Below are 23,574 nucleotides of genomic sequence, written 5' to 3'. Positions count from 1 at the left end.
GGCTCGTTTGTTTCTGTCTGATTCCTCAGAGTTGGCCCAGGAACTGTGTTAAAAAAGATACTGTAATGCTCGATCCCAAAGTTAATTAATCATTTCAGAGGGTAGAAGCAGCCAAAGATACAACAGTGTTCTTGTTGCTACAACTCACAGGTTAATCAGCTGTGTCTTTGTTCTCTGAGATTCCTTTTTGTAAATTGATTTCCAGTTGTTTAGAATTAAAGTAACGACCAACATGGTCAGACAGATGTTCTTATGGTCATCCTCTGTGTGTGTGTGTGTGTGTGTGTGTGTTTTCCAGGCCCAACACTATACTGCGATTACGGTTCAACCACTTTGCCACTGAATGCAGCTGGGACCACCTCTACGTGTACGACGGAGACTCCATCTACGCCCCCCTTCTCGCTGCCTTCAGGTACGTCTGTATAGAGGTGGTTGGGTGTAGGTGTGAGTACAGGAAGTCTCTGTGTGGACTGGACTTCCTGAAGAGAAATCTGACTCTTACAGTTCAATCCAACATCTCTACATAAACGAGCAAAGGCTGTTGTGTTTCGCTTCTTGTCTTTTTGCTTCCTTCTTTTCTGTGTCAGTTTGGGAGTAGATCTGTATAAATATTAATAAAATGTTGTCACTTCCTGTTGCAGCGGTCTAATCGTTCCTGAGCGATATGGGAATGAGACGGTTCCTGAGGTGGTGTCTCAGTCCGGTTTCGCCCTCCTGCATTTCTTCAGTGATGCTGCTTACAATCTGACTGGGTTCAACATTTCCTACAGGTGAGAGAAGCGTGACTGCCTTCTGCTTTTTCATGTTTATAAAAGATAACCGAGGAAATACGGAGGTGATAATTGTTTTAAAACTGTGAGCTGGTTTTATTTTCAAAGGAAAAGTTGTGTAGTTTCTGGAACATAATCAAAAGCTTTGTCTACATCAAGCAGTGCAGTGTAGTCCAGTTCAGTTTGCCTATTTTTCCGAGGTGTTCTGGGCGTGTCCAGCTGGTAGGAGGCCCCGGGGCAGACCCACAACACACTGGAGGATTATATATCTCATTTATATACCTCGGGGTCCTCCAGGAGGAGCTGGAAAGTGTTGCAGAGGAGAGGGACGTCTGGGGTGCTTTGCTCAGCCTGCTGTCCCTGTGACCCACCCTCGAATAAGCGGATGAAAATGGAAGGATGGAAAATTAATTATCAAATCAGGCAGTAACGTGACAGCTTTTCTTTTCTTGGTCAGCAGCAGAGAACAGCAGGTCGACTGTAGGAAACATTCACAATAAGAGACAGTGAGCGCAGCAGGTAGTGGTTTATCTGCACTGCAGAAAGTTGGTATTAAAACTGCTTCAGATATTCAGAATCGATATTTTTGACAACAGCAGTCTCAGGCCTTGTCTTTAGTTTAAAGACTCCACACATCAGGTTTTTCCTAACCTGGGTGTGTGGTGCAGCCCGGCCTCAGGGTGCGTTCATGACGGTGTCAGTCTCTGGATAAAAGAAGTTGCTAAATGACAGATACTTTGATACCCAGCCTCTGTGCAAATCATTTCTGTTTTACCGGCTGCTGAGTTTTCTGTAGGTGAAGGAGTCCCTCGACGCCCGTCCCTGGGACGTGATGACGCATACAAAGCTATCACTCTCTGCATGATTCAGCCTGCGCGCTGCCTCAGCTGGTCGACAGTGTTTCAGTGAGAGGATCACGTCAGGCTGCTGCAGCATGTTTCTGTTGCATCACTACACTGTAATCTACCGCGCCAGGTTTCCCACGTCTGTGTGACCAAACCAGACTCTAAATATCCCTCTGCCAAACCACACACACTGCTTTCTAAAGTCCGACAGCACTGACTCACTGTCAGATGAGCTGTGATACCTACAAACTAACATAAATGTTCAGTATGCAAGAATGACAAGAGGTGTTCCCAAAACAGGTCCTTCACCCTCCGTCCTACAGTGACCTCCTGTCATCAGATACAGTTCATCATCATAGATAAAATAAAACTGTGTGTACGTGCAGACAAATTAATCCACTGACGCACAAACTAATCTGTCACTTTATTTCACTTTCTCTTCCCTTTTCTTTCTTCCTCTCTGCCTCAACAACATGACCGCACTGGTTTCACTTCACATTCACTCCCAGTAGTTAAAGCAGTAACTTATTTCACAGGAACACTTCTTGCTGCTTTTCTTTATTTCAACTGATACTTATACACATATTGTTACTTTACAGCATTTTAATGATATACTCACAGCACACATATCCGTGTAAACAGGCTGTGACGTATTTACTGGATAAAACATTTTCATTTATTTTATTTAAATTGGAGTTTAAAGTTTTGGTGCAACAGAATAAAACTGAATCTGATTTAGTGTAAAAACAAGATCGGTCACAGTTTAATCTTACTTTGTTTTAAGTTCATTTTAGAGTGTGGTGCAACATGATTTAAAGTTATATTTTGATTTAATTGGGTTTAAAATTAATCCAGCCTGTATGGAATCAGAGAAGGGACACAATAATACACAATAATTAGAACAGTATTGATGCTTTTTTATTGAATAAGCAACTGAACATCAAGTTGAGTAACGTTGCCATCACTGTGTCCTAAATGTTGACATTTAAATGCTGAATTTTTAGAATTAAAATAACCAGAATTTATATTGTACGTTTTCATGAGAATTTCTAAAACATTTGTAAGGCTCACACCTTCAGACTGACAGTTAAAATGTTCAATATTCAAGAAACTGGCAGATTGCACAATAAAATATTACAGTGCTATAAATATGGTCACATTAAAATATTGATATTAACCGTTTGAGCTCTGCGGTAGAAACAGTGCCTGCGCTGGTATTTCTGCTTGTTGTGATGTCGTTTCTTTGAGTATCTTCAATTAATTCATATCTGTTAATCTGTACAACCTGAGCTAAAAGTTTATGTGAATCAGTAAACCAGAGTAGTTGATAAAATTGTTGAAATTATGTGAAAATCTTTAAAATCTTACATGTTTTTTCATCAAATTTGAAAAATAAACACACACACACATTTTGATGTCAAAGATTTCTAAATGTAGAAACATGATCAAAATATTTCTTAACACTCCATAAGTTATTTAACTATAACATTATTTCCTCAGTGTCTTCATCGGTGCTTTTTTGTGTTTCATATCCCTTAAATCTGAACAGCCTGAAAGTTAAAAGCTCAGGGAATTGATTAAAGCAGAATAATTTATAAACATATTGAAGTTGTGTCATAAATAAAAAAATACAACAGATATTCCTATCGACCTGCTTCTCTGCTCCTCTCGCACCACCACGCCTTTTCACTGTCTTTTGGACCGAGGGATGCAGAGGTCTACCAATTTGTAGGTATGCTGTGATATTAAAACTGATGAATATCACACCATGAACATTTGCTCATCTATGATATTGGGAAAAAAATGCAACTAGACGGAGAATCTTAACTTTATTTTCAAAAGGGAGACTTTTTACTTAAAGTGGTGTCAAGGTTCAGTTATAGTAATGAAATGTGTGTTTTACCAAATATAACCCCTCTGGTTTCATTCCTTTAAGGCTGATTTATGATAATTACTCTATAATCCTGTTTCACCTACAATTTTCAGTTTCAGTTTCAGTTTATTTTATTTACAAAAGGACAGTACACATTAATCAACAGTGTTACTGTAAATGTGCCAGTTTTAACCAGCTGGCTAATTCGCAACTGCAGTCCTTTGGCAAGATGTTACAAAGAATCACAAACCTGAAAGATAAATATATTAAAAGTAGACAGCATCATAGTATAAAATAACAATGACATAACACAGAACAGAATCCAGTCCATCAATGCACTATAGCCATATTGGACGCACAACACAGTGACAAATAAAGTGCACAAGCATAGCAGCACAGACTGCAGCAAGCGCAACAATTCACAAGAGTCATGCAGAAGCACGCAATAGCAGAAGACAGGCAAGCAGCACATAATCAGCCATGCAAATCAGAAGATGTACAGAGAAAGAAAGTTAGATGCAGAGCTAGACATGGCGGGCGACAAAGACACAGTAAGACTCCACTGGGATGACAATACATACCAAACTGTATATCTGGTTATATCTGTTAAGTTTCTCAAACTTAACAGTGACAAAACTGAACTCCTTCTCGTTGGCACCAAATCCACCCTTTCAAAGATAAACAATTTCTCCGTCTCCTTTGACAGCTCCTCAGTCGTCCCCCCCCAGGTTAAGAGTGTGGGTGTCATCCTTGACAGCACCCTATCATTCCAGTCCCACATCAACAATGTCACTCACTCAGCTTACTTCCATCTCCATAACATCTCACGCCTGCGCCCGTCCCTCACACCCAACAGTGCTGCCATCCTGGTCCACACCCTGGTTGCATCCCGTCTTGACTACTGTAACTCCCTTCTTTGTGGTTTACCATCCATAAACTGCAACTGGTTCAAAACTCTGCCACCAGAATCATTTCCAGAACTCTTCTAGTCGTATTACACCTGTCCTGCAGCAACTCCATTAGCTTCCAATCAAATACCGCACCACTAAAATCCTCCTTCTCACCTTCACGGCCATCAACAGCCTGCCCCTCAGTATCTTGCTGAGCTCCTTCACATTAACATACCCAGCCGTACTCTCAGGTCCTCCTCCTCCATTCAACTCACCCTCCCACCTGCTCGCTCATCCACCATGAGGTCGAGAGCCTTCAGCCGCTCGGCCCCCCGCCTCTGGAACTCTCTACCGCAGGACTTAAAACACTCGGACTCTGTCACCTCCTTCAAATCCCGCCTCAAAACTCACCTATTCAGACAGGCATACTCCCTTTAATCTGGACTGGAATGACCTCACTGTTGCACTTTTTTGACTGTCATGTTTTATGATTGTCTTTTGTACAGTGACCTTGAGTGTCCTGAAAGGCGCCTATAAATAAAATGTATTATTATTATTATTATATTATTATTATTATTATTATTATTATTATTATACTGCAAAACTGTGAAAGCACAATATTTTCTGAGACAGTTATCGTTCCTTACTAAATCTGACACCATTGTCGCCCTGCTTGTAGCGTAACGACATCGCACATGGACGACTTGATGGCGTGAGAGACAGACTCAGCTTTCTGCTGCACAAAAACGAACACTCTCGTTGTTAGAGTTTTTATTATAGATTGATTTTAAACACCATCATAAAAACAACAACCTCCCACAGCCGCCTGCTGGAGATTCATTTCAGAGGGGTGAATAGTTAAGACTGGTTGAATTTTATAATCAGATGATAAAATTTGAAGCACTATGGCCTTTCTGGGCTTCCATACACCATCATTAGTGTAGCTGTACCCAAGCTGTAAACTCATCTACTGTACTGAAGAGTTACAGTCTGGTACAGATTATGATGATACCCTGTGTTTTGCTTCTGATGCAACACTGCAACAGTAATCTGAACTTGAGCAACCTTTAAACACTTAGGATATAAATCAGTCGCCACAACACACTGTGCTGAATCATAACATCAGTTTATCACGCACCATAAAACAGAGTCCATCTGCTGACCTGTTTTTCTACAGGAGCTGTTATGGACAGACATATTTGAGGTCAAGATTGAACTTTTATCTCCTCCTGGTTTGGATCACTTTTCTCCTCTGTGCTCATTTCTTGTTTTTTGAACCTGAGATTATTGGGGGGAAAAGTGCAGCTTCACTCCACCCATGTGTCGTCCATTTCCTGCATGATGTCTCGTCTTGTGAGCTGTCAATGCCCCAATCTGACGTCAGCTTCTCAGAGAGCAGCTGGGACGTCTCTGCAGCATGAAAACACTTCTTTATAGATCTGTAATCAGGAACAATCCAGTGAAATAAAGACAGTAAAATGTATTAATTCCCATGTTTATATAAAACCATCTGCCCACACTGCTGCAGAAATCTAATCCATTCCTTCCTTGTATGGGTGTGACGCAGCTCCCACAGATCAAACTAAACTATACACAAAGTCACAAAGAGCCAGAAATGTCATTCACACTCTCTGAGCCGGTCGCTTCAGCTGGAGTAAAAAAGGAAAAGTATTCTGCAAACCAAAGTGAAGCTTGTCCGCTCCAAACATCTGCAGAGGACACAAAGGACCTCAGCATATTCCCCCATGCTCATTGGCACCGTCGCCATAGCGATGGGATTGAAGTTGGGCTGAGAAGCGCGGAGTCTGATAAAAGCAGAGTGCCCCTGGGCCCCCGGTCTTTGGTGTCTCACAGAGGTGGAGGAGTCGAAACATCAAACCGTGAAGCAGCCGGAGGAACATGAAAGAATGACGGAGGCCCTTTGTGTCGTCTGTCTCGCTCCCAAACATGTTTGTCTTCATGAGCGGGAAAAGAAACTAACGTCTCACTCCAGCGTCTCACTCTGATGGATAATAATCTGACAGTTTACAGCCAAACTTTTGACTCTGACTTGTTTACTCTTGTTATGTAAACAAACATTAACATCAGCTTGTTCACAGTTTGAAGTGTTTCACCTGTTAAAGGCTAAATGTGGAAATGTTCTACGTGTCTCCTGTCGTCAACAGACTCCTAAATACACCAAAACCAACGATGAAGTCAGTGTCTGATGTCACAGGTCAGCCTGTGAGTGATGTCACAAGATCTTCTTTTGTTGTTTATCTGCCATTTTTCTAGCCTTCATATTTGACATTACACAGCACCACCTATAGAGTAGGCTGCAATAATACAATGCATCTTGATTCTCCTCTACAGCCTGTGTTTTTCTGTATGTTTCTGTATCTTGATGTGGTTGAATATTATTTCTGACCTACATGATTCAAGTGTTTTAATACACTACAGTAACTTTTACATACACATACGGTTTGTATTTTTAGTCGGCTATTAAAATGAATAAAACTACCACGTCACGTCCGTGTTGCAGTGAATGGTAGGCAATTAAATCAGTGAAGTCTGCTGAAGTCTGCAGAAAGTCTGCTTGAGGCCCCTGGTGGATTGGTTTAACTGTGGATTTGTGGACTTCCTGGGAACAGGCCGGTAAAGTCCACGAGTCTGCAAGTGCAGTGAAATTCAGACATTTGGATTCAGCTGATGTAGCGTAAAGTGCAAATGTTGCTTTCTCTCTGTGAAGTTAAAGCAGGAGCAGCTTTCCAAAGACTTCTTTAGTTTTTGTTTTCAAACGTCTTGAATTTTAATTTTTTACCCTTTTTCCAGCTGTGTGTTCTTCAGTTGTCTTTGTGCACTGTGTTGTTGGACGTAAAGCCTTTCAAAGTGTTTTCATATCATGTCGTCTTAACAAAAGAGCATTTTGCAGGTGTATTAAAGGGATAGTGCACCCAAAAATGAAAATTCAGCCATTATCTACTCACCCATAAACGGAGGGAGGCTCAGGTGAAGTTTTAGAGTCCTCACAACACTTGCGGAGATCCAAGGGGAGAGGAGGTAGCAACACAACTCTGTTTTTAGCCTCATTATATCCTGTAACTCTAACTGCCTCTCTGGGCACCGCACTCATGTGTGTACGTGAGACCAGCGAAAGCAAGTGAACACACATGAAGGCGGTGCACATGTCTCAGATCTCGTCTTTTGAGGCTAAAAACAGAGTTCAAATGAGTTTTTTCCAAACAACTTTTTATGTCGGGGCTTCAGGACACTTGGATCACTACGGACGAGCAGTATGGAGATATTTTGTGGTTTCAATTATGTGTTTTTGGACGTTTGAATCTGGGGCGCCGTCAGCCTCCATTAGGTGGAGTTGTGTTGCTACCTCCTCTCCCCTTGGATCTCTGCAAGTGATGTGAGGACTCTAAAACTTCACCTGAGCCTCCCTCGGCATATGGGTGAGTAGATAATGGCTGCATTTACATTTTTGGGTGCACTATCCCTTTAACATCAGCCTCACACCCAAAATCCAGCATTGGTGTCACTTCTGTAGTGCAGTGGTTCCCAACTGGTGGGTCACAGGTCCTAAATGGACCGCAAGTTACTCACAAACATGTCAGGTTTGTAAAATGTGCACTTTATTTTTAAGTACATTGAATATACAGCGCAGAGCTTTTATTGTGAAGTGCTGTCTCCTGCTGTAGAGTGAGTGATCAACGGAGAGATACGTGACAGAGTCAGCAAACTAGCTCGACGACATGTCCAAACACAAGTATGATGCTGAAGATATTAAACTGTGTGGACCTCTGAAAATCTGGACCAGTTGGGAATCATTGCTGTAGTGTGAGCTCAAACATGCAGGATGGAGTTTGGATGAAGGCGTAGTTCAAGGGGAACACCACCTGAATTAAGAGGCTTCAGACTTTATACCCTATGACATCACTAATGTGAGTTTAAACACTCTAGTTCTGGATTTGGGAGAGTTTACTCATATTTTTTGGGCTTTCTTAGACCACAGGAATAACATGATGAATTCTATGAAATGGGCGTAGTGTCCCTTTAACTGTGGGCGACAGCTGAACCCATTTTCAGGATGGACTTGTTGCACCTTTGTTGCCTCTGCACCACAGAAAGTCAAACAGGAACAGAGACGCCCTCTCGTTTCCTGTTTGTTCCGACACCTGAAATACTGTTGATGCTGAAGAGAAACATGAGGTCCAGAGTCAGAGGAGAGTGTGTTGCTGTGATTCCAGCTGTATGATGTTTGTATGTTCAGGTCTGTGTGGTTTTATTGGCTCACAGTGTGTCCTCTGGGTGCAAACAGAAACAGCTCAGTGACAACAGAAATGACCTGTTGAGACGTGCGGAGCTGTTTTACTGCAGATTGGCTGAGTTCACCATCTGCTCCTCTGGGCCTGTGGTGACTTTATGTCTGCCAGTTACTTCAGCCTCTGGCTCGATGCTGTGTCGCTGCAGACGGCCCTCTGAGATGAATGACAAGTGTTGAGGCGGGCGCTTGACCAACTGATGAGGGAGGACGATGCCAGTAACAATCCGTCCTGCTGTCTGAAGGGGAAACGTTACAGCTTTAAGGCCGCACACGGCCGAGGAGCTGCTGCACCACAGCAGATGTAACCCAGCGGTCGAGAGGCGTTCCTGATGTTTTATTCAGGAACTTATTCAGGATGTGCATCTTCTCACCTTCTCTCTGTTTCCTCCTCTCTCTCCCTCTGCAGGGTGAATACATGTCCCAACAACTGCTCGGGGCGTGGCGAGTGTCGTGTGAGTAACTCCACAGGTGCGGTGTACTGTGAGTGTGAAGACAAGTGGAAGGGGCCGGCCTGTGACGTCCCCTACTGCCTGGCTGACTGTGGCAGCCCTGACAGAGGTCGCTGCGAGGGCAAATCCTGTGTCTGCAAGCCCGGATGGCAAGGTGGGCCGGCACTGCAGCCGCATCACTGCAGGCTGTCAGTGATGTCACCTCATTGTCTCATACATACAGCAGGTCTGAATAACCACAGTGTCATCAGGTTGGCTCATGCCAAGTCTTCCTCAGTGACTTCAGGAAGATCCTAACTGGCTCTGTGTTCTCAGGGGTCGATGATAAATATATATCTGCCAAGATTCACTGTTAACAGCCAGAATTATTAATACAGGATGTTCATGGAAATACAGTTTGCTCTCCTCGGATTTTCATTTCTGTTTTATGGAGCAGACACAGTGCTGTCAGCAGTGATGCAAGAACTGTAGATAGGCAGATAGACAGGAAGGTGGGTGTACTGTGCAGCCCTAAGTTGATGCATATTAAAAATGTGTTATGTTAATGGCTAAACACCCAGACACACCTATAGTTGGCTGTCGGTCAGTGTTGGGCCACTGGTGAGTATCTGTATAAGTCACCACAGTGTGTCCTGCACCGTTGCACCTGGTCAGCCCCAGATACTGAATCAGCATTGAATATTAAAACAACAAAATTTTGGTGGCAAGACTCAGTTTAACAGCATCAATACATACAATAAAAGGAAATATTTTAAAAATCAACAGTCACATATACATCATAAAAATACAAATGGCAGTTGTTCTTATTTCACAGCAGCAGGAGTTCAGTGTTACGGCGCTCACGGTGAACATGCAGGTTGTTTTGGAGGCGGGGGTTATGGGAAAAATCATTTTCAGTTTGTTGGTTGATCTGCGTGTGATTGTGCGTCTGCCTGAGGGGAGGGTGGAAAACAGTTGGTGTCCAGGATGTGACTGTGTCTCCTGATGTAACAGCCCCGTCTGTAGAGACGACTCGAGCGGACATCTCTCAGGTTAGGAAGTGGGGAGCCGGTGATTCACTGAGCCGTCTTAATTATCCACCGCAGGTCCTTCCTGTCTGCAGCAGAAGTACCAGACTGTACAGTGGTATGTCAGGACGCTCAGTGCAGGAGGAGGAGGTCATCAGGAGGTTTTTAGGGAGTCTGTCGCATTTCAGGGTTCTCAGGAAGAACAGGCGCTGCTGGGCCGTCTTCACCACATGGGTGGGGCTCAGGCTCCAGGTCAGGTCCTCAGACATGTGGACTACTGGCAACCTGCTGCACCTCATCTCCGCTGGTTGCACAAAGCACCTTAAGTTTGCTCCTTAAGTATGACACTTAAGGTTTAGTTTTTCCATAGCTGAGGAAATTACTTAATGGTGTTGCTAGGAATCTCTTAAAGTTTAAAGACGTTCAGATGTTCACTGTACTGAGAGAGATTTTAAGTAACTTCTTAAGTATAAGTCTAAGACAAGGAGAAACACTTAAGGAAACTCTAAGGAGAAGACTTAAGGATGTTTTGTGCAACTGATTTTATTTAAAGGAAAATTTTTATTAAAGGTGCTTTGTGCAACAGATCATTGTCCTTGCACCGTGCAGACAGCAACAGGACCGCCTCTCCCTTGATGCAGAGTCCAGCGTAATGTTTCCCTGAAGTCGATGATGATTTCTTTTGGGGATTTTTGTGTTGAGGTTCAGATCATTGTCCCTGCACCATGCAGACAGTGACTGTGCGTCCCCCCTGTAGGCTGTTTCCCTGTCCTTTGATACACAGAGCTGTTGGGTCACAGTCAGAGAGGTGAATTCACAAACTATGCGACTTTTTCAGCTGTTGAACCAGCGTAAGACAAAAAGAAACTGTAATTTTCAAAGCACCTGTGATGGTGAAATGCGCTCCTGACTGCACCGCAGTGCAGACAGCGTCTTGGGTAATTTGCACACGTTTGGCACATAAATGGCTTTTTAATGTGTGAATGAGCCTCACTGCAAAAAACAGTCCAATTCACAAAGATCAGCGGCGACAGACACACACACACACACACAGTGAGATCATCAGTGTCTTCACAGAGTTGGTGGAAACTGAAGCACTTCTATTCAGGGTGTCACGCCGACTCCCCAGTGATCCTGACAGCTCAGTTGTCGCCTCTGCAGCTCGTCGGTCAGGACTGGCAGCTTCAGTTTGCTCTCTGCTGTTGTTCTGCCTTCTGTGTTCCTGGTGCAAAGGAAACATCCGCTCTGCCTCACAGATAATTACAATCAGACGCAATAAAAACACAAATTGCCCCCTGCTGCAAAACTTTATGGCCTCTCCTCCTCCCGGCAGACATCAACGGGCATATGCACGCGCTTCATACAGTAACCCATTGTTCCCAATACTTCGATTTATTTAATCTTATTTCATTGCAGAGCTCATTCGCTCAGGCCCTCCTTCTCTCTCTCTGTCTGTTTATTAGACCACAAATTAGCCGAGGGGTGCGTTTGTAAATCCAATCTGACGCTCTGCACTTAAATGCAAGAGCTGCTGTTGGAAGACACTGTTTCTACATGAGTTAACCCAACGGTGAAGTTCATCACACATTCACTCCGATAGTGTGGCGCTCGGGATGACCCAACAGTTCACTCCAACAGCAAATTCCTGAACGGTCCAGTTTGTGCCAGAGTGTGCTCCAGCACTTGGAGTGAGTGTTTTTGAACGCCCTCAAGAATTAGCTGCTAGTCACTCCACGGTCCCTCTGCCTCACTCCCTGCTGCTGTGGACAGCTTCCCCAGGAGGAGAGCAGCTCTGGAGACGGAGCTCCTGTCGCTGATCGAAGTCAGTCAGCTCAAACTTCCTGGTACCAGATGTCACAGCAGGCTGGTGTCATAGCCACAGTGTCAGGTCTAACCTGTGTAACAGCAGCAACTGAAAGTTCGCTGATCCAGCGAGGAGTCGGGGCTGTCTGGTCCCTCGGAGCTGTGGGTTTGATCTGGCTGGATTTGTGTTGCTGCAGCTGCTGACTGGGGGTCTGTGTTCAGAGCTGCTGCCCACTCTCCTCCCAGTGAGGTGGTCTGTAGTGGATGGGAGTGAGGCGGAGGACACACTCTGATTTGAGGCTCTAGCTAACGTTGGCTACATGAACGTGAACTTGAAGCAGCAGCCGTTAGCAGAAGGCTAAACTATCAGCAACATTTTCTCTCTCTTTGTTGATACTGACTCGTGTTTTATTTCGTTTCTTGTCAGACTCTGTTTGATCAGTCCGTCTTCCTGTTGTGGGTTGCTCTGCAGTGTGAGAGCTGTTGTCAGTGCTGGAACTTTCTCTGCAGGATTCGCCTCCATTGATTCAGACTTTCATCGTCTGAAGGGACGTGCACGCTCATCTGCATCTGTAGATCAGCCAGTAGGAACGCCCTCTCTCTGAAATGACCAGTGACTGGACAGAGCCTCCTGGAAGAGGAGCCAAGAAGAGGAGCAGAAGTCCAGTTTTCTCTCAGTGCACTTGAATTACAACAGGCTCGATGTTTATTATGGGATTTTTGCCCAGTGAAGCCAAAATGAAACTGCCGACCACAGCAGCAGCTTTAAGTGTCCAGTGTACCACCCACTGAGAGAGGCTGAAGGTGCAGTGGGACACAGCTCGTATAAACAGTGAAGACGTGTGTAATTAAGAGAAAGAAAAAGGTTTCCTCCTCCTGCTGCAGTGAGGGATGGTGTTCAGGATAATCTGGGTCTGAAAGGACGTATTTTTATTGGAGATATCTGTTTAAACAAAGTCCTGATTTCAGGATTTCAGTGAATTCTTCGATATAAAACCATCCTTCAGTCTACAAATACTAAGAAAACCTGATTATTCTGTAAAACATGTGAAGTCGGTTTGGTTTACTGTGAACAAAAAGAATTTGATTTTTACCCCCCAACACCACAGTGAACGTTTTTGTGTAATAAAAAAGAATTTAAGAAGAATCTCGATTCATTTCTAAATAACAATGATTCATTTGCTCCTATTTCCCTTCGCATTCACCTCATGCTGCGTTCACTTGTTGTTCTTGCTGCAGAACAATCCCAATTTCTATCAAGTGTTTCCTTTAACAACAGGATCCCCTGCCCCCCTGATAGAAAATAAATATTTGTTTATTGTTATTTACCCAGTTTATGTGCACTCGTTTCATTTTAGCTCAGTGTGAGAGCCTTTACTGTGTTTTCCTGTCGCTTGGCTGCGTTTCTGTCTCTCCTCCTTTCTCAAGAAACGCCACAGACACAGGTGACGTTACGTGAGTTAACAACCTCTCATTACATTTCAGTAAGTGCAATAAAATCTTCCAAGTAAGTGTAAAACAAAGACTAGTCTAGTCAAACTAGTCGAGCTGAAACTGACAGGCTCCTCCCCCTTTAACAGTCGTGTGTCGTCTGTGCAGCAGCTCAGAGTTTCAACGCGTCTGTGTTCAGAACATTTGTAGCTTTAAAGTGAATCTCTGTGGTTTGGCGTTTAGTCTCTCTCCTGCGTTCACACATCTGCCTTATTTTACTGTGTCATGTTCGCTTTCAGTTTGATAGGATTCATGTTCAGTTACTGCAGATGAAAACCCAGTATTTCCTGTTTTGGCAGCTTCACAATAAAAGCTATCCAATAACAAAACAGCATGGACTTTTATTGTGAAGAATGTTCAGGAAATGAAACGCCCACTGTTTTACAGCCGCTTATATCAAGACAAAGGCATCATATAATGGTCAGTTTGTGTTATTAATTTGAAAGCTGTGACTTTGTTTTTAATATACAGCATTTTAGTACATGGCTGTGATGTAGGGCTGGACGATGTGACGTTTTAAGGGGACAGAACAGAAACACACACAGTGGGAAAGGTATAAACAGAATTAAAAAAGAAAAGAAATTACTGACGTGCAGGATTACGTCGGTTAGAGGTTCTGAATTGGATTAATTTTCGATTAATTGCCCAGCGCTACTAAGTTTCACTTGAGCATCTAAGAGTGCAAGAAATGTTTGTTTTTATTTTTTATAAATAATAACCATGTTAGAGAATCATGGTCTCAATATTTAGGGAGAAAAATTGTGATTAATATTTTATCAAGAATCGTGCAGCCCTAATTTCACATCACCTTTTTCATCATAGATTCTCTGACACTATTTATTTTTTAATAATTTTCATATCACAAACTTTGAGATAATTTCATGTAGATTTTCCTTTTAATCAAACCCAGGAATAAATAAAAACTGTTCTCAGTAAATATCCGTTGCAGCAGAGCTCTGAGCGGCTCCTCTGAAGCAGTTGGAGGTTTAGTAAAGAGTGTGACTGACTTTATCCGTCCAGATTTTGCCTGTTTATCTGGTGATTCAACCCAGCGCCTCTTCAGCAGCTCTAAACCTCCACCAGTGTTATGGAGGCTCCTGCTGCCCCCACAGCCTCCATCTGCTGGAACCTGATGGACTTCACATGAACTTTCTGCAGCATCAGCTTCCTGCTCTGTTTTATTTATATTTCCTGAGATGACCTGACACTACTGTATCTTTGAATCAGACCATATGGGCGTCCTAACAGCTCTATTAGTTCTTAAACGGCTCCACTGCGCCGCTCCGCACAAGCAGAGACAACGGCTTAATTTAACTGCAGTTATATCAGCAGCTCAGTGTGCTCACCATCTAATTACTGAAGCTGAGGGAGTTGGGAAACAGACTGGCGTTTTCTTTAGCCTTTATTACCCTGTCATGGTGTGTTAGCCGAGGAATAGCACACTTAGTGTACTCCGTGCTGCCAGCTCCCAAATGAACTCATTTTCTACACCAACCAGTGCAGACGCAGACAGATGCCTGTTTAGTCAAGCCAGTTGTGCATTTAATCTCTCTTTCACAGATGTGGAGCCTTCAACAAATTACGTCTATAAGGGAAGTCAGGCTGTTTTATTTATAGAAATAATAACCAGGGCGCAGAGGTACTTTGGTGTGCTCGGTGATACTGCAGGAAGATAGGCCACCAGGGTTTTTCGTTTTCAGCCAGTGAAGAAAACAAAAAGGGGAACGGGTTAAGTGACCTTGATTGTGAATCACAACACTTCCTGTGCTGGCACGTGGGCACTTCGGCATTGTTTGGATAATGATCAATAGGCAGCTCCCCCAGCGGGTCACTTCCTGTTTCTCCTGTATGATGGAGTGGAAGCAGTAATTAGCTGGTAAATGTTTTATTCCAGGCAGGTTTTATCTTCGTCTTTCATCAGGCAGGACGGACAGGACCAACAAACTGCCCCTTAACCTGTATGGTTTAAACGATCAACTGGGGTGCGGTCAATCTTTCTATTTCTGACTTTGCAGTTGTTTTCCAAAGAACGTCTCCGAGTCTTTTCCCCTCATTGAGAAGTGATTCCGGTTTACGGTGCCGTCATTGTTCTTGTTCAGTAACAGGGGACAGCTGCTCCGGCTGCTCCGGCCAGGGCCATCCGTCTGGAAACAAGTCATCAAATCCAAAAAGCTTTAAAGGGATAGTTCTGATCTTTGGAAGTGGCGTCTGTGTGTAACCTACAGTAGATGGACGTCAGTGCACCGCCAGTTTGGAGAAGCAGACTGGAGTACTGACACAGAAGCTCAGCTAACGTACAGCTGTGGACAGAGGCAGCAGGAAAACATATCATAGCCGCCTAAAACAATCAATATCAGTTTAGTTTGCACTGTATTTAGAATATTTTCACCACTTCATCTCGCTGTCAGACCGCTGCTTCTGACGAGGAAGTCGTTCCCCATCAATGCTCTCTTCAAAGCCAGACTGCATTGACAGAAACAGCTTCTCAGTGGAGTCGGGCTTTAAAGAGAGCGATATAACAGCTTCAGTTCACTGTAGCTATCTGATGGTAAGGTAAAGCAGTGAAAGTGCTCTAAATATAACTGATATTGATTTCTTTATGGGGCTCACTGCTAAAATATATGGGACACAGACAGGGTGTGACATATCTGCCTCAGCAGAGTGCGTCCATTATCAACTGAAGCTGCTACACTGACCATGGAGGCCATGTTTGCCTGCTCCGGCATCACAACACTGATTCTCTAATTTTACGTGGCTGATCTACTTTAACGCCTCTGCGCCGATGAAAGCTGTGACCCAAGGCATTCAGTTTTTGGGTTGTCCATCTGTCCCATTTTTGCAAACTTGATATCTCAAGAACAACAAGAAGGAATTTCTTCAAATTTGGCACAAACGTTCCCGTGAGTCGAGGATAAGTGATAAGAATTTGGTGGTCAAAGGTCACAGTGACCTTTTGTCTCTCTTATTTTTTGGTAAATGTGATATCTGAAGAAAGTTTCTCAATTTTGGCACAAATGTCCACTTGGTCTCCTTGATTTTGTTGGTCAAAGGTCAGTGTGACCTCAGTGTTTTTGGCTTTAACTCAAGAATTCTAATTCTGAGGGGAGACATTTGGGAATTTCTTCAGATTTGACGCAAACTAGATTAGATCTTGGTGGTCGAAGGTTTCAGGTCAAGGTCAGTGTGACCTCACAAAACATGTTTCTGTGCCTCCACGCTGGTGATAGCTGTGGCTGTAGGCTTTATGTTTTCAGGTTGTCCATCCATCAGTTCGTTCGTTCCATCCTTGTAAACATGATATCTCAAGAACACTTCAAGGGAATGTCTTCAAATGTGGCACAAACATCCACATAGACTGACGAATAAACTGATGAGAATTTGGTGGTTGAAGGTCAAAGGTCAGTGTGACCTCACAAAACATGTTTTTGTCCATAACTGAAGAATTCATTCACTAATTCTGACCAAACTTGACACAAATGTCTAACAGGATAAAATAATGAGGGTCAAAAGGTCAAAGTTCAGCTTGACTGTGACATCATCATGTTTTAACGTCTTATCTCAGGAACAGAAGAGATACTGAATTGGTGACTCTAATCTTGAAACTGTGCTGATCGTATAGATCTTCTGTGTGGGCCCAGACATGAAACAAGTTGTATTTTAAAATGTGTTTACGAACACGTTGTCGAGATTTAAGAAAAAGAAAGTGCAGGTAATGTACAGTACCCTACAGAACTCCTAAGACTAACCGAAAACCTGGAGACTAAACTTCCTTGATGCTGTCTGCTACACGGACATTTATTCCATCAGTCTGAACGTTGGTTTCAAAAGTAAGACAGATTTTCTTTTGGCCAAAAATGGCTCTTTTGATAGTGAAGGTTGCCGACCCCTGGTGTAGCAGGTGAAACACCCTGCTCTGTCCTGCCTTCATGATGCGCCACGTCCGTGCCCCCGTGTGTTCTGGCTGTTAAAGATGTTTTGCTTCTGCATCCTTCCACAGCAACACATTACCGCTACTCCTGCTTCTCCAAACTGGGGACGATCCGACAGGCGTCTGCTGTTGGTAACACACTGACTGTGGATCAATACGTCACACAACCTCCCTTCAAAAGATATGAACTCTCCATTTATCAGTTCGTTTCCTGAAAGACAGTTCAGGCAGTTAAATCTCGAATGAATGGAAAAAATAAATTAAAAGAACGAATAACGTTTTGTCCATTTGCTTTACACAGCAGATAATACTTTCTGATGCTAAATTACTCCACCTGTATAATCACTCAGTTATCTGAAGGCTTTAAACACTTCTTTAACCTCTCTGCCCTCGTCTTTCACCTCTCGCTTTCATTATTCAGGAGAAATCAATAATGGATTTTTTTTTTTTCACCTACACAGTCAATTCATGGGAAGTTTCTGTACGCTGCTGCAGGACGTTAAAGTGAACTGATGAAGTCTGTGGAAGTTTAATCCTCCTTTGATGCAGGAAGCACAGACAGATTAGATTTTTTGTTTTTATTTGTATTTATCTGGTCTGTATTTATTTTCATCTGGAAGGTTGGAGCATCGTGTTTATCGTGTATGAGTGATCTTCCTGCATCATCTCATCTCCCGTGGAGCCCTGACTCTGTGGTTTCCTCCCTCCTCAGGTCCAGACTGCTCCGTCTCAGTGCCTGCCAACTCCTCCTTCTGGAGCCGGGAGGAGTACACTGAGGCCGGGCTGGCGAGGGCTTCCCACAAGGCCGTGGTGGACCAGGGCATCATGTGGGTTATTGGAGGCTACGTCTTCAACGCCTCCGACTATCACATGGTCAAAGCGTAAGTACTCTCCCCTGTGAGCGTGTTTGGCTGCTGCTCTCCACCAACTCGAGCCCTGCTGTTGCTATGCGACTGTAGGGAATGTGCTTCTGAAACACAGCTTCTCTGTTGCAGAAATCTCAATATTTTTAACTTCCACGCCTGTTACACTGAGCGCTAAAGTAATACTTGGCTGTCAGGAAGTCCTGCAGCTTCTTCTTGAAAACGCTGTCTGTTGAAAATCAACAAGAACACGGCTCAGCACAGACGGCTGTGTGTCGGGCACACACGCTGAAGGATGTAATTAAAACCGTAAAATTACAGGATAGAGCGACGCTCCTCGCCCTGAACTCCACCCAGGACGCTCACACTTATCCCCTCGGCTCATAGTTTGGTTTTATGGTTGCGTGCAGGCCGAGAGCCTGTTATTTCTGCTCAAGGTCAATCACATGAGACTGTATAGGAGCTCTGTGCCAACTCTGCACTGCTTCTTCACAGAGGGATCAGACGATAGCAAAACGATCCTCCTCAGTGCAGCTGTGTAGCTTGTTACTGATGGAGCTGCAGTGTGTTTCACTGCTTTCATACAGTCTGTGAAATAAAACCAAACCTCTGATCTGAAGGAAAGAAACACAGTGAGGCCCTGATGACTCTTCTGTCTGATGAGTAGTAGGCACGTAGGTTCAGCAGGTTCACATGTCAGAGGCTGCTGAGACTGAGCTTGTAAAGGTGAAAAGGGAAGCAACATGAAACCAGATGTTTGGTGAAATAAAGTTATTTATTAACAAAGGAAATCAACTTAAGTCAAGGCCAGTCTACAAAGGAAAGGGCTCGTGGGTGCTGTTCAACTCAAAGAAAGGAATTTAACAAACAGAGAGCTGCTAATCTTATCCAACAAAATCAAAAGCGGAAATGAAAACCCAGCTGTGCTAAATGTGTCAGTGAAAACAAAACACAAATAGGAGGAAGATACACTTTGTTTGTTTTTTCACTCTGTAGTCATAGATACACAGGCCTGAAATACACACACATGCACAAACAGGACCCATACATGCATTAAATGGAGAGATGTCAGAGCAAGGGGCCCAAAAATCTGGCACAAATGTCCACTTGGACTTAACGATGAACTGACTGTTGTTAGTGGTCGTGGGTCAGAAGTCAGGGTCACTGTGATCTTGTCTGTCTTATTCGCGTGTACGTGATATCTCAAGAACAGCTTGAGGGAATTTTTTTTTATTTGGCACAAACGTCCACTTGGACTAAAGAATAAACTGATGAGAATGTGGTGGTTTGAAGGTCAAAGGTCAGTGTGACCTCACAAAACATGTTTTTGTCCACAACTCAAGAATTTACACATTCTGACAAAACTTGACACAAATGTCTAACAGGATCAGATAATGAAGGTCAAAGGTCAGCACAGCAACCACGTGGGTGTTTACTTTAAATGATCCAGTTAATTCATGTAGTACCAGGTAATATAACATGTACCTCCAAACCATCCATGACGAATTATTAAACATTATCACCTGTCAAGTCTCAATATTCACACAGTGAAGCTGGCAGCAACTATTCACAGTTTTTATTCACAAAAACAGAAACCTGACTCGTGCACAGACGTATAAAACCACAGGGTGCTGATTCTAGTTCACCGCAGTCCTTGTCGTTTGACACTTTGGTTTTAATGCAACATTTTTTAATCAAAATGTTTAAAAAATTACCAGATCTTTGTTTATATTTTGTTGAGTTGCGTACTTAGTTATCCCGCATGTTTCCAACAGTGTTCAAACTCAGAAATCGAACCCACAGAGCAGTGAGGAGAGGACGTGAGAGGTTGTAAGCAAAGGTTTGAAACATGTTAATAATTCAATGTATGTATTATGTAAAGCCCCATTTGGTTTTTTGCAGTTATACTTGTGGTCACTTGGTAAAAAAAAAGATGTATATATAAATTCTATTTTTTCTCAATTTTTGTATATATTTTCTAGATAAAAATAACTGTGTTTTACATTTGAAAACGTCATGACATTTTTTAAGTTCCTCCTGCTTAGAGCCCTGATTTAGCTGTTTACATGGAGGTGCAGGTTGTATTTATTGCAGTGATGAAGATCTGACAGGAGCAAAGAACAGAGACTGACACTGCTCAGTGACCTTTGACGTTCTTGGAGACAACAAAAAATAAATAGTGATAATAATAAATTAATAAAACAAAAACCACCATCTGTGCTAAAATAGTAGTGTGACTGTCACATGGTTGGATTTCTTTAAAGCTGTCCTGTGATGTCACCTCACCTTCCTGTTGTCTCTCTGCAGGTATAACCTCAGCTCCAGGAGCTGGCTGACCCTTGACCCCTCCGTCCACACTGTCACGCCACGATACGGCCACTCGCTGGCTCTTCATGAGGTGAGTAGAGGGAGAAGTGTGTATCCTCTGTGACTCAGGATGTACATAAAGACAGCGTGACTCCACACTGTGCTGTGTGATATTATCCTGGTGTCTTTACATGCAGCTTCTCAGTGTGATCTGAAGAAGAGAAAAGACCAGTTGACAACTAAATGAAATGAGGCAGAAACATTATAAACTCTGCGTCCTCTTATTTATGCTTTCAGTGGAGTCTGTCTGTTGTCTGGAACTAATATTTAAATCTGAGGGTTTTGATATGCTGCAGTGAAGTGCTGAAGCCAGAAAGACTGTGCGGAGCCGCTGATGGAATAATAAATTAGGGAGAGGAGGATTCAGAGGAAGACGCAGCGTGTCTGCTCCGAGGTTTCAGAGAGGCGACTTTGAGCCGCAGACTGTTTGTAATACACAAATTGCATCACGGCGTGCGGATGTGCGCTGCAGCTCAATGTGGGCCTCACAGACAAAAGTGGAATCAAATCAGTCCTGATGCATGACAGATAGAAGTGATTTAAGTCTCGCAGCAGCACATAATGTACTGATTCAGCCTCTCAAGCAAACGTCGCCTCGCCGCTTTATAAACAGATGAAGACGCCACGACTCCTCTGTCTCTCCTGGAAACGAATAATCTGAGTGTTTGTGAAATCGAGTTGTTTCCTGTGACTTTAATACGACCGCTAAACGCTCTTTTTGTTACGATTATATGATGAGATAACTCTCTGAGAGGCAGCACAGCAGGTTAGGGACTGTTCATTACTTATACGAGGGGAGGCAGGGTGCAGAAAGGGGGGAGGCAGGTCAAGTAATTGTTGAAGCACCGGGGAGGGACTTATTTTTTTATTTTGGCTGAGGGGAGGGGCAGAGAAAAAAGTTAAATAAATATAATTAAATAAATAAATATAGTAAAAATAATAATAATATAAAAATAATTAATTAATAGTTGTATTTTGTATTTATTTTACTGCCAATTTTTAATGATAACATGCCTTCCTAACTCTGGCAGTTTTCCAAATGTGATATAATTTTCATGAGTTTTTTTTTTCTTGACTTAAAATTTTATTTTAAACAAAGTTGGAGCAAATTTTCCAGCTTATAATTGCATAGTTTTCCAGGTTTCCCCCCCCCCCTTTTTTAAAGATAAAGTAATAAAGCGATCAAATAAAATAAAACATTAACTGTGTGAGCATTCATATATGCAGAAGTGGTATTAGTGCTAAATTAAATAAAGATAAACTTACAAAGGATGTTTTAACCCTTGACAAAACTGTTATTGGTTACAATATTAGTCAAGAAGAAATAAACAAATATATTAATTGAAATAAATTAGAAAACATTTTAAAAAACAAAACTAGGGGATCCAAGTCCAAGTACCCTTGACCCCTAAAGTCCAATTCATTTGAGTAGTGATAACACTGCGTACTGTACCTGGGCTCGGTACGCCGCTCTGTGCCTGAAGTCACTTTAAAAGGTGGTCTCCAGTATGGTGTATGTGTACTCTGGTACACAGTTACACATCAGGTGTGAACACCAACAGAGAAACAGCTGTTTCATGACACAGCGACATACGAACCAGTCAACTCAAACTTTGGGGAGTGGTTGCATTATACGTGACAAATGTAACATGGACTTCCCTGGGTGAGTGTGACCTCTCCTATCTGAAGGGTGTGTGGTCACCGTTTAGAATGTCTTGCCTCTGGCGACGTCCTCCTGGCGTGTCCATTCAGCTCAAAGTCCTCCCAGCTCTCTGCCCAGGTGCAGCTAATAGCGGCTAATGAGTTAACACCACCAACCCCTAAATGTGACGTCATTGCTGACCCTTCTTTCTGCCACCTGCCTAAACTACACACCCATCTACAAGACATTTATCAAACTACTAACAAAGCCATCAGAACACCTCTCGTTGTCAGAAAATCAACCAAATGTACAAAAAAATCAATCACGTCTAAAACTGAACAAATCAGCTGTGAAGCTCACAAACTGAGGTGCAAACACTGCTCATGGTAAAAACTCTCAGGACTCTGTCTCAGGAGGGTTCCTCTGTCTGCAACACTGAACACTTGATTTGTAACCTGTGTTTATTTTTAGTATTAAATCAGGGGAGTAAAACTTGTGGCTCTGAATATCAGGAGGCGTCATCATGTCTGAGCTCCAGAGTCAGACTGACGTGATCATGACCTGTCTTATTATTCACATCTCAAGGACAGATGGAAGGTTATCATCGCTCAGCTTTTATTTTTCTTGGAAAATCCCAGGTTGTGTTTAAGTTTCATTATTAGATTTCATTAGATTGATGGTTCATGATCACCACAGTGGAACTGGGCTTTAATCTGGGCTTTGATTCAGTCCTGATCCGTCAGCGGGAACACAGTCAGTCTCAGTTTTGGATGTTTCCTCAGGAAAAGATCACGTTCTGGCTTTAAAGAACTCACCTTTAGAGGCACAATCCTGCTGGAAACGCAGAGATGTTCTGGTCAACGGACAGCCAACCAAATACAATCTTGGTGGTGGATCCACAGAGGACCATCAGGGTCGTGTTTAACAAAGTCTTTGAAATTTAAACTTTCATGTGTTGATGTCACTGGATGTTTGTTGAGTCTGACTGTATGATCTGACTCTGCTCCTCAGGGGAAGATCTACATGTACGGAGGAAAGATCGACTCCACAGGAAACGTCTCCAGCCAGCTGTGGGTGTTCCACATCCAGAACCAGACCTGGGTCCTCCTGAGCCCACGAGCCAAAGAGCACTACGCCGTGGTGGGACACTCGGCCCACATCGTGCCTCCCGTCCAGGAGGGGGCCAATCCCGTCATGCTGGTGATGTTTGGACACTGTCCTCTGTACGGATACATCAGCCTGGTGCAGGAGTACAACATCGGTAAGTGGCGGGCAGAGAGCTGCAGGTCCGTGGACTCCTCTTCACATTTGTGCTCCAAACCTTTAGCTGCTTCCTG

At 43.2% G+C, this 23,574-nt stretch overlaps 1 protein-coding gene across 2 annotated transcripts in view; it reads left to right on the top strand.

The window, feature by feature from the left end:
• Nucleotides 1-23,574, top strand: part of atrn (attractin) — a 225,786-nt gene that overhangs the window by 22,808 nt on the left and 179,404 nt on the right. For both annotated transcript variants that reach the window (XM_078175381.1, XM_078175380.1), the window contains exons 3-8: nucleotides 299-412; nucleotides 642-770; nucleotides 9,094-9,290; nucleotides 18,078-18,246; nucleotides 20,536-20,626; nucleotides 23,249-23,498. In XM_078175381.1, coding sequence (XP_078031507.1) covers nucleotides 299-412; nucleotides 642-770; nucleotides 9,094-9,290; nucleotides 18,078-18,246; nucleotides 20,536-20,626; nucleotides 23,249-23,498 — 950 coding nt within the window. The remainder of the gene's footprint in view (nucleotides 1-298; nucleotides 413-641; nucleotides 771-9,093; nucleotides 9,291-18,077; nucleotides 18,247-20,535; nucleotides 20,627-23,248; nucleotides 23,499-23,574) is intronic.

The sequence above is a fragment of the Epinephelus lanceolatus genome, chromosome 15 (assembly GCF_041903045.1).
Source record: "Epinephelus lanceolatus isolate andai-2023 chromosome 15, ASM4190304v1, whole genome shotgun sequence".
Lineage (NCBI taxonomy): Eukaryota > Metazoa > Chordata > Actinopteri > Perciformes > Serranidae > Epinephelus > Epinephelus lanceolatus.
The sequence above is the reverse complement of the archived record's forward strand: the minus strand, read 5'-3'. Positions and strand labels throughout refer to the sequence as shown.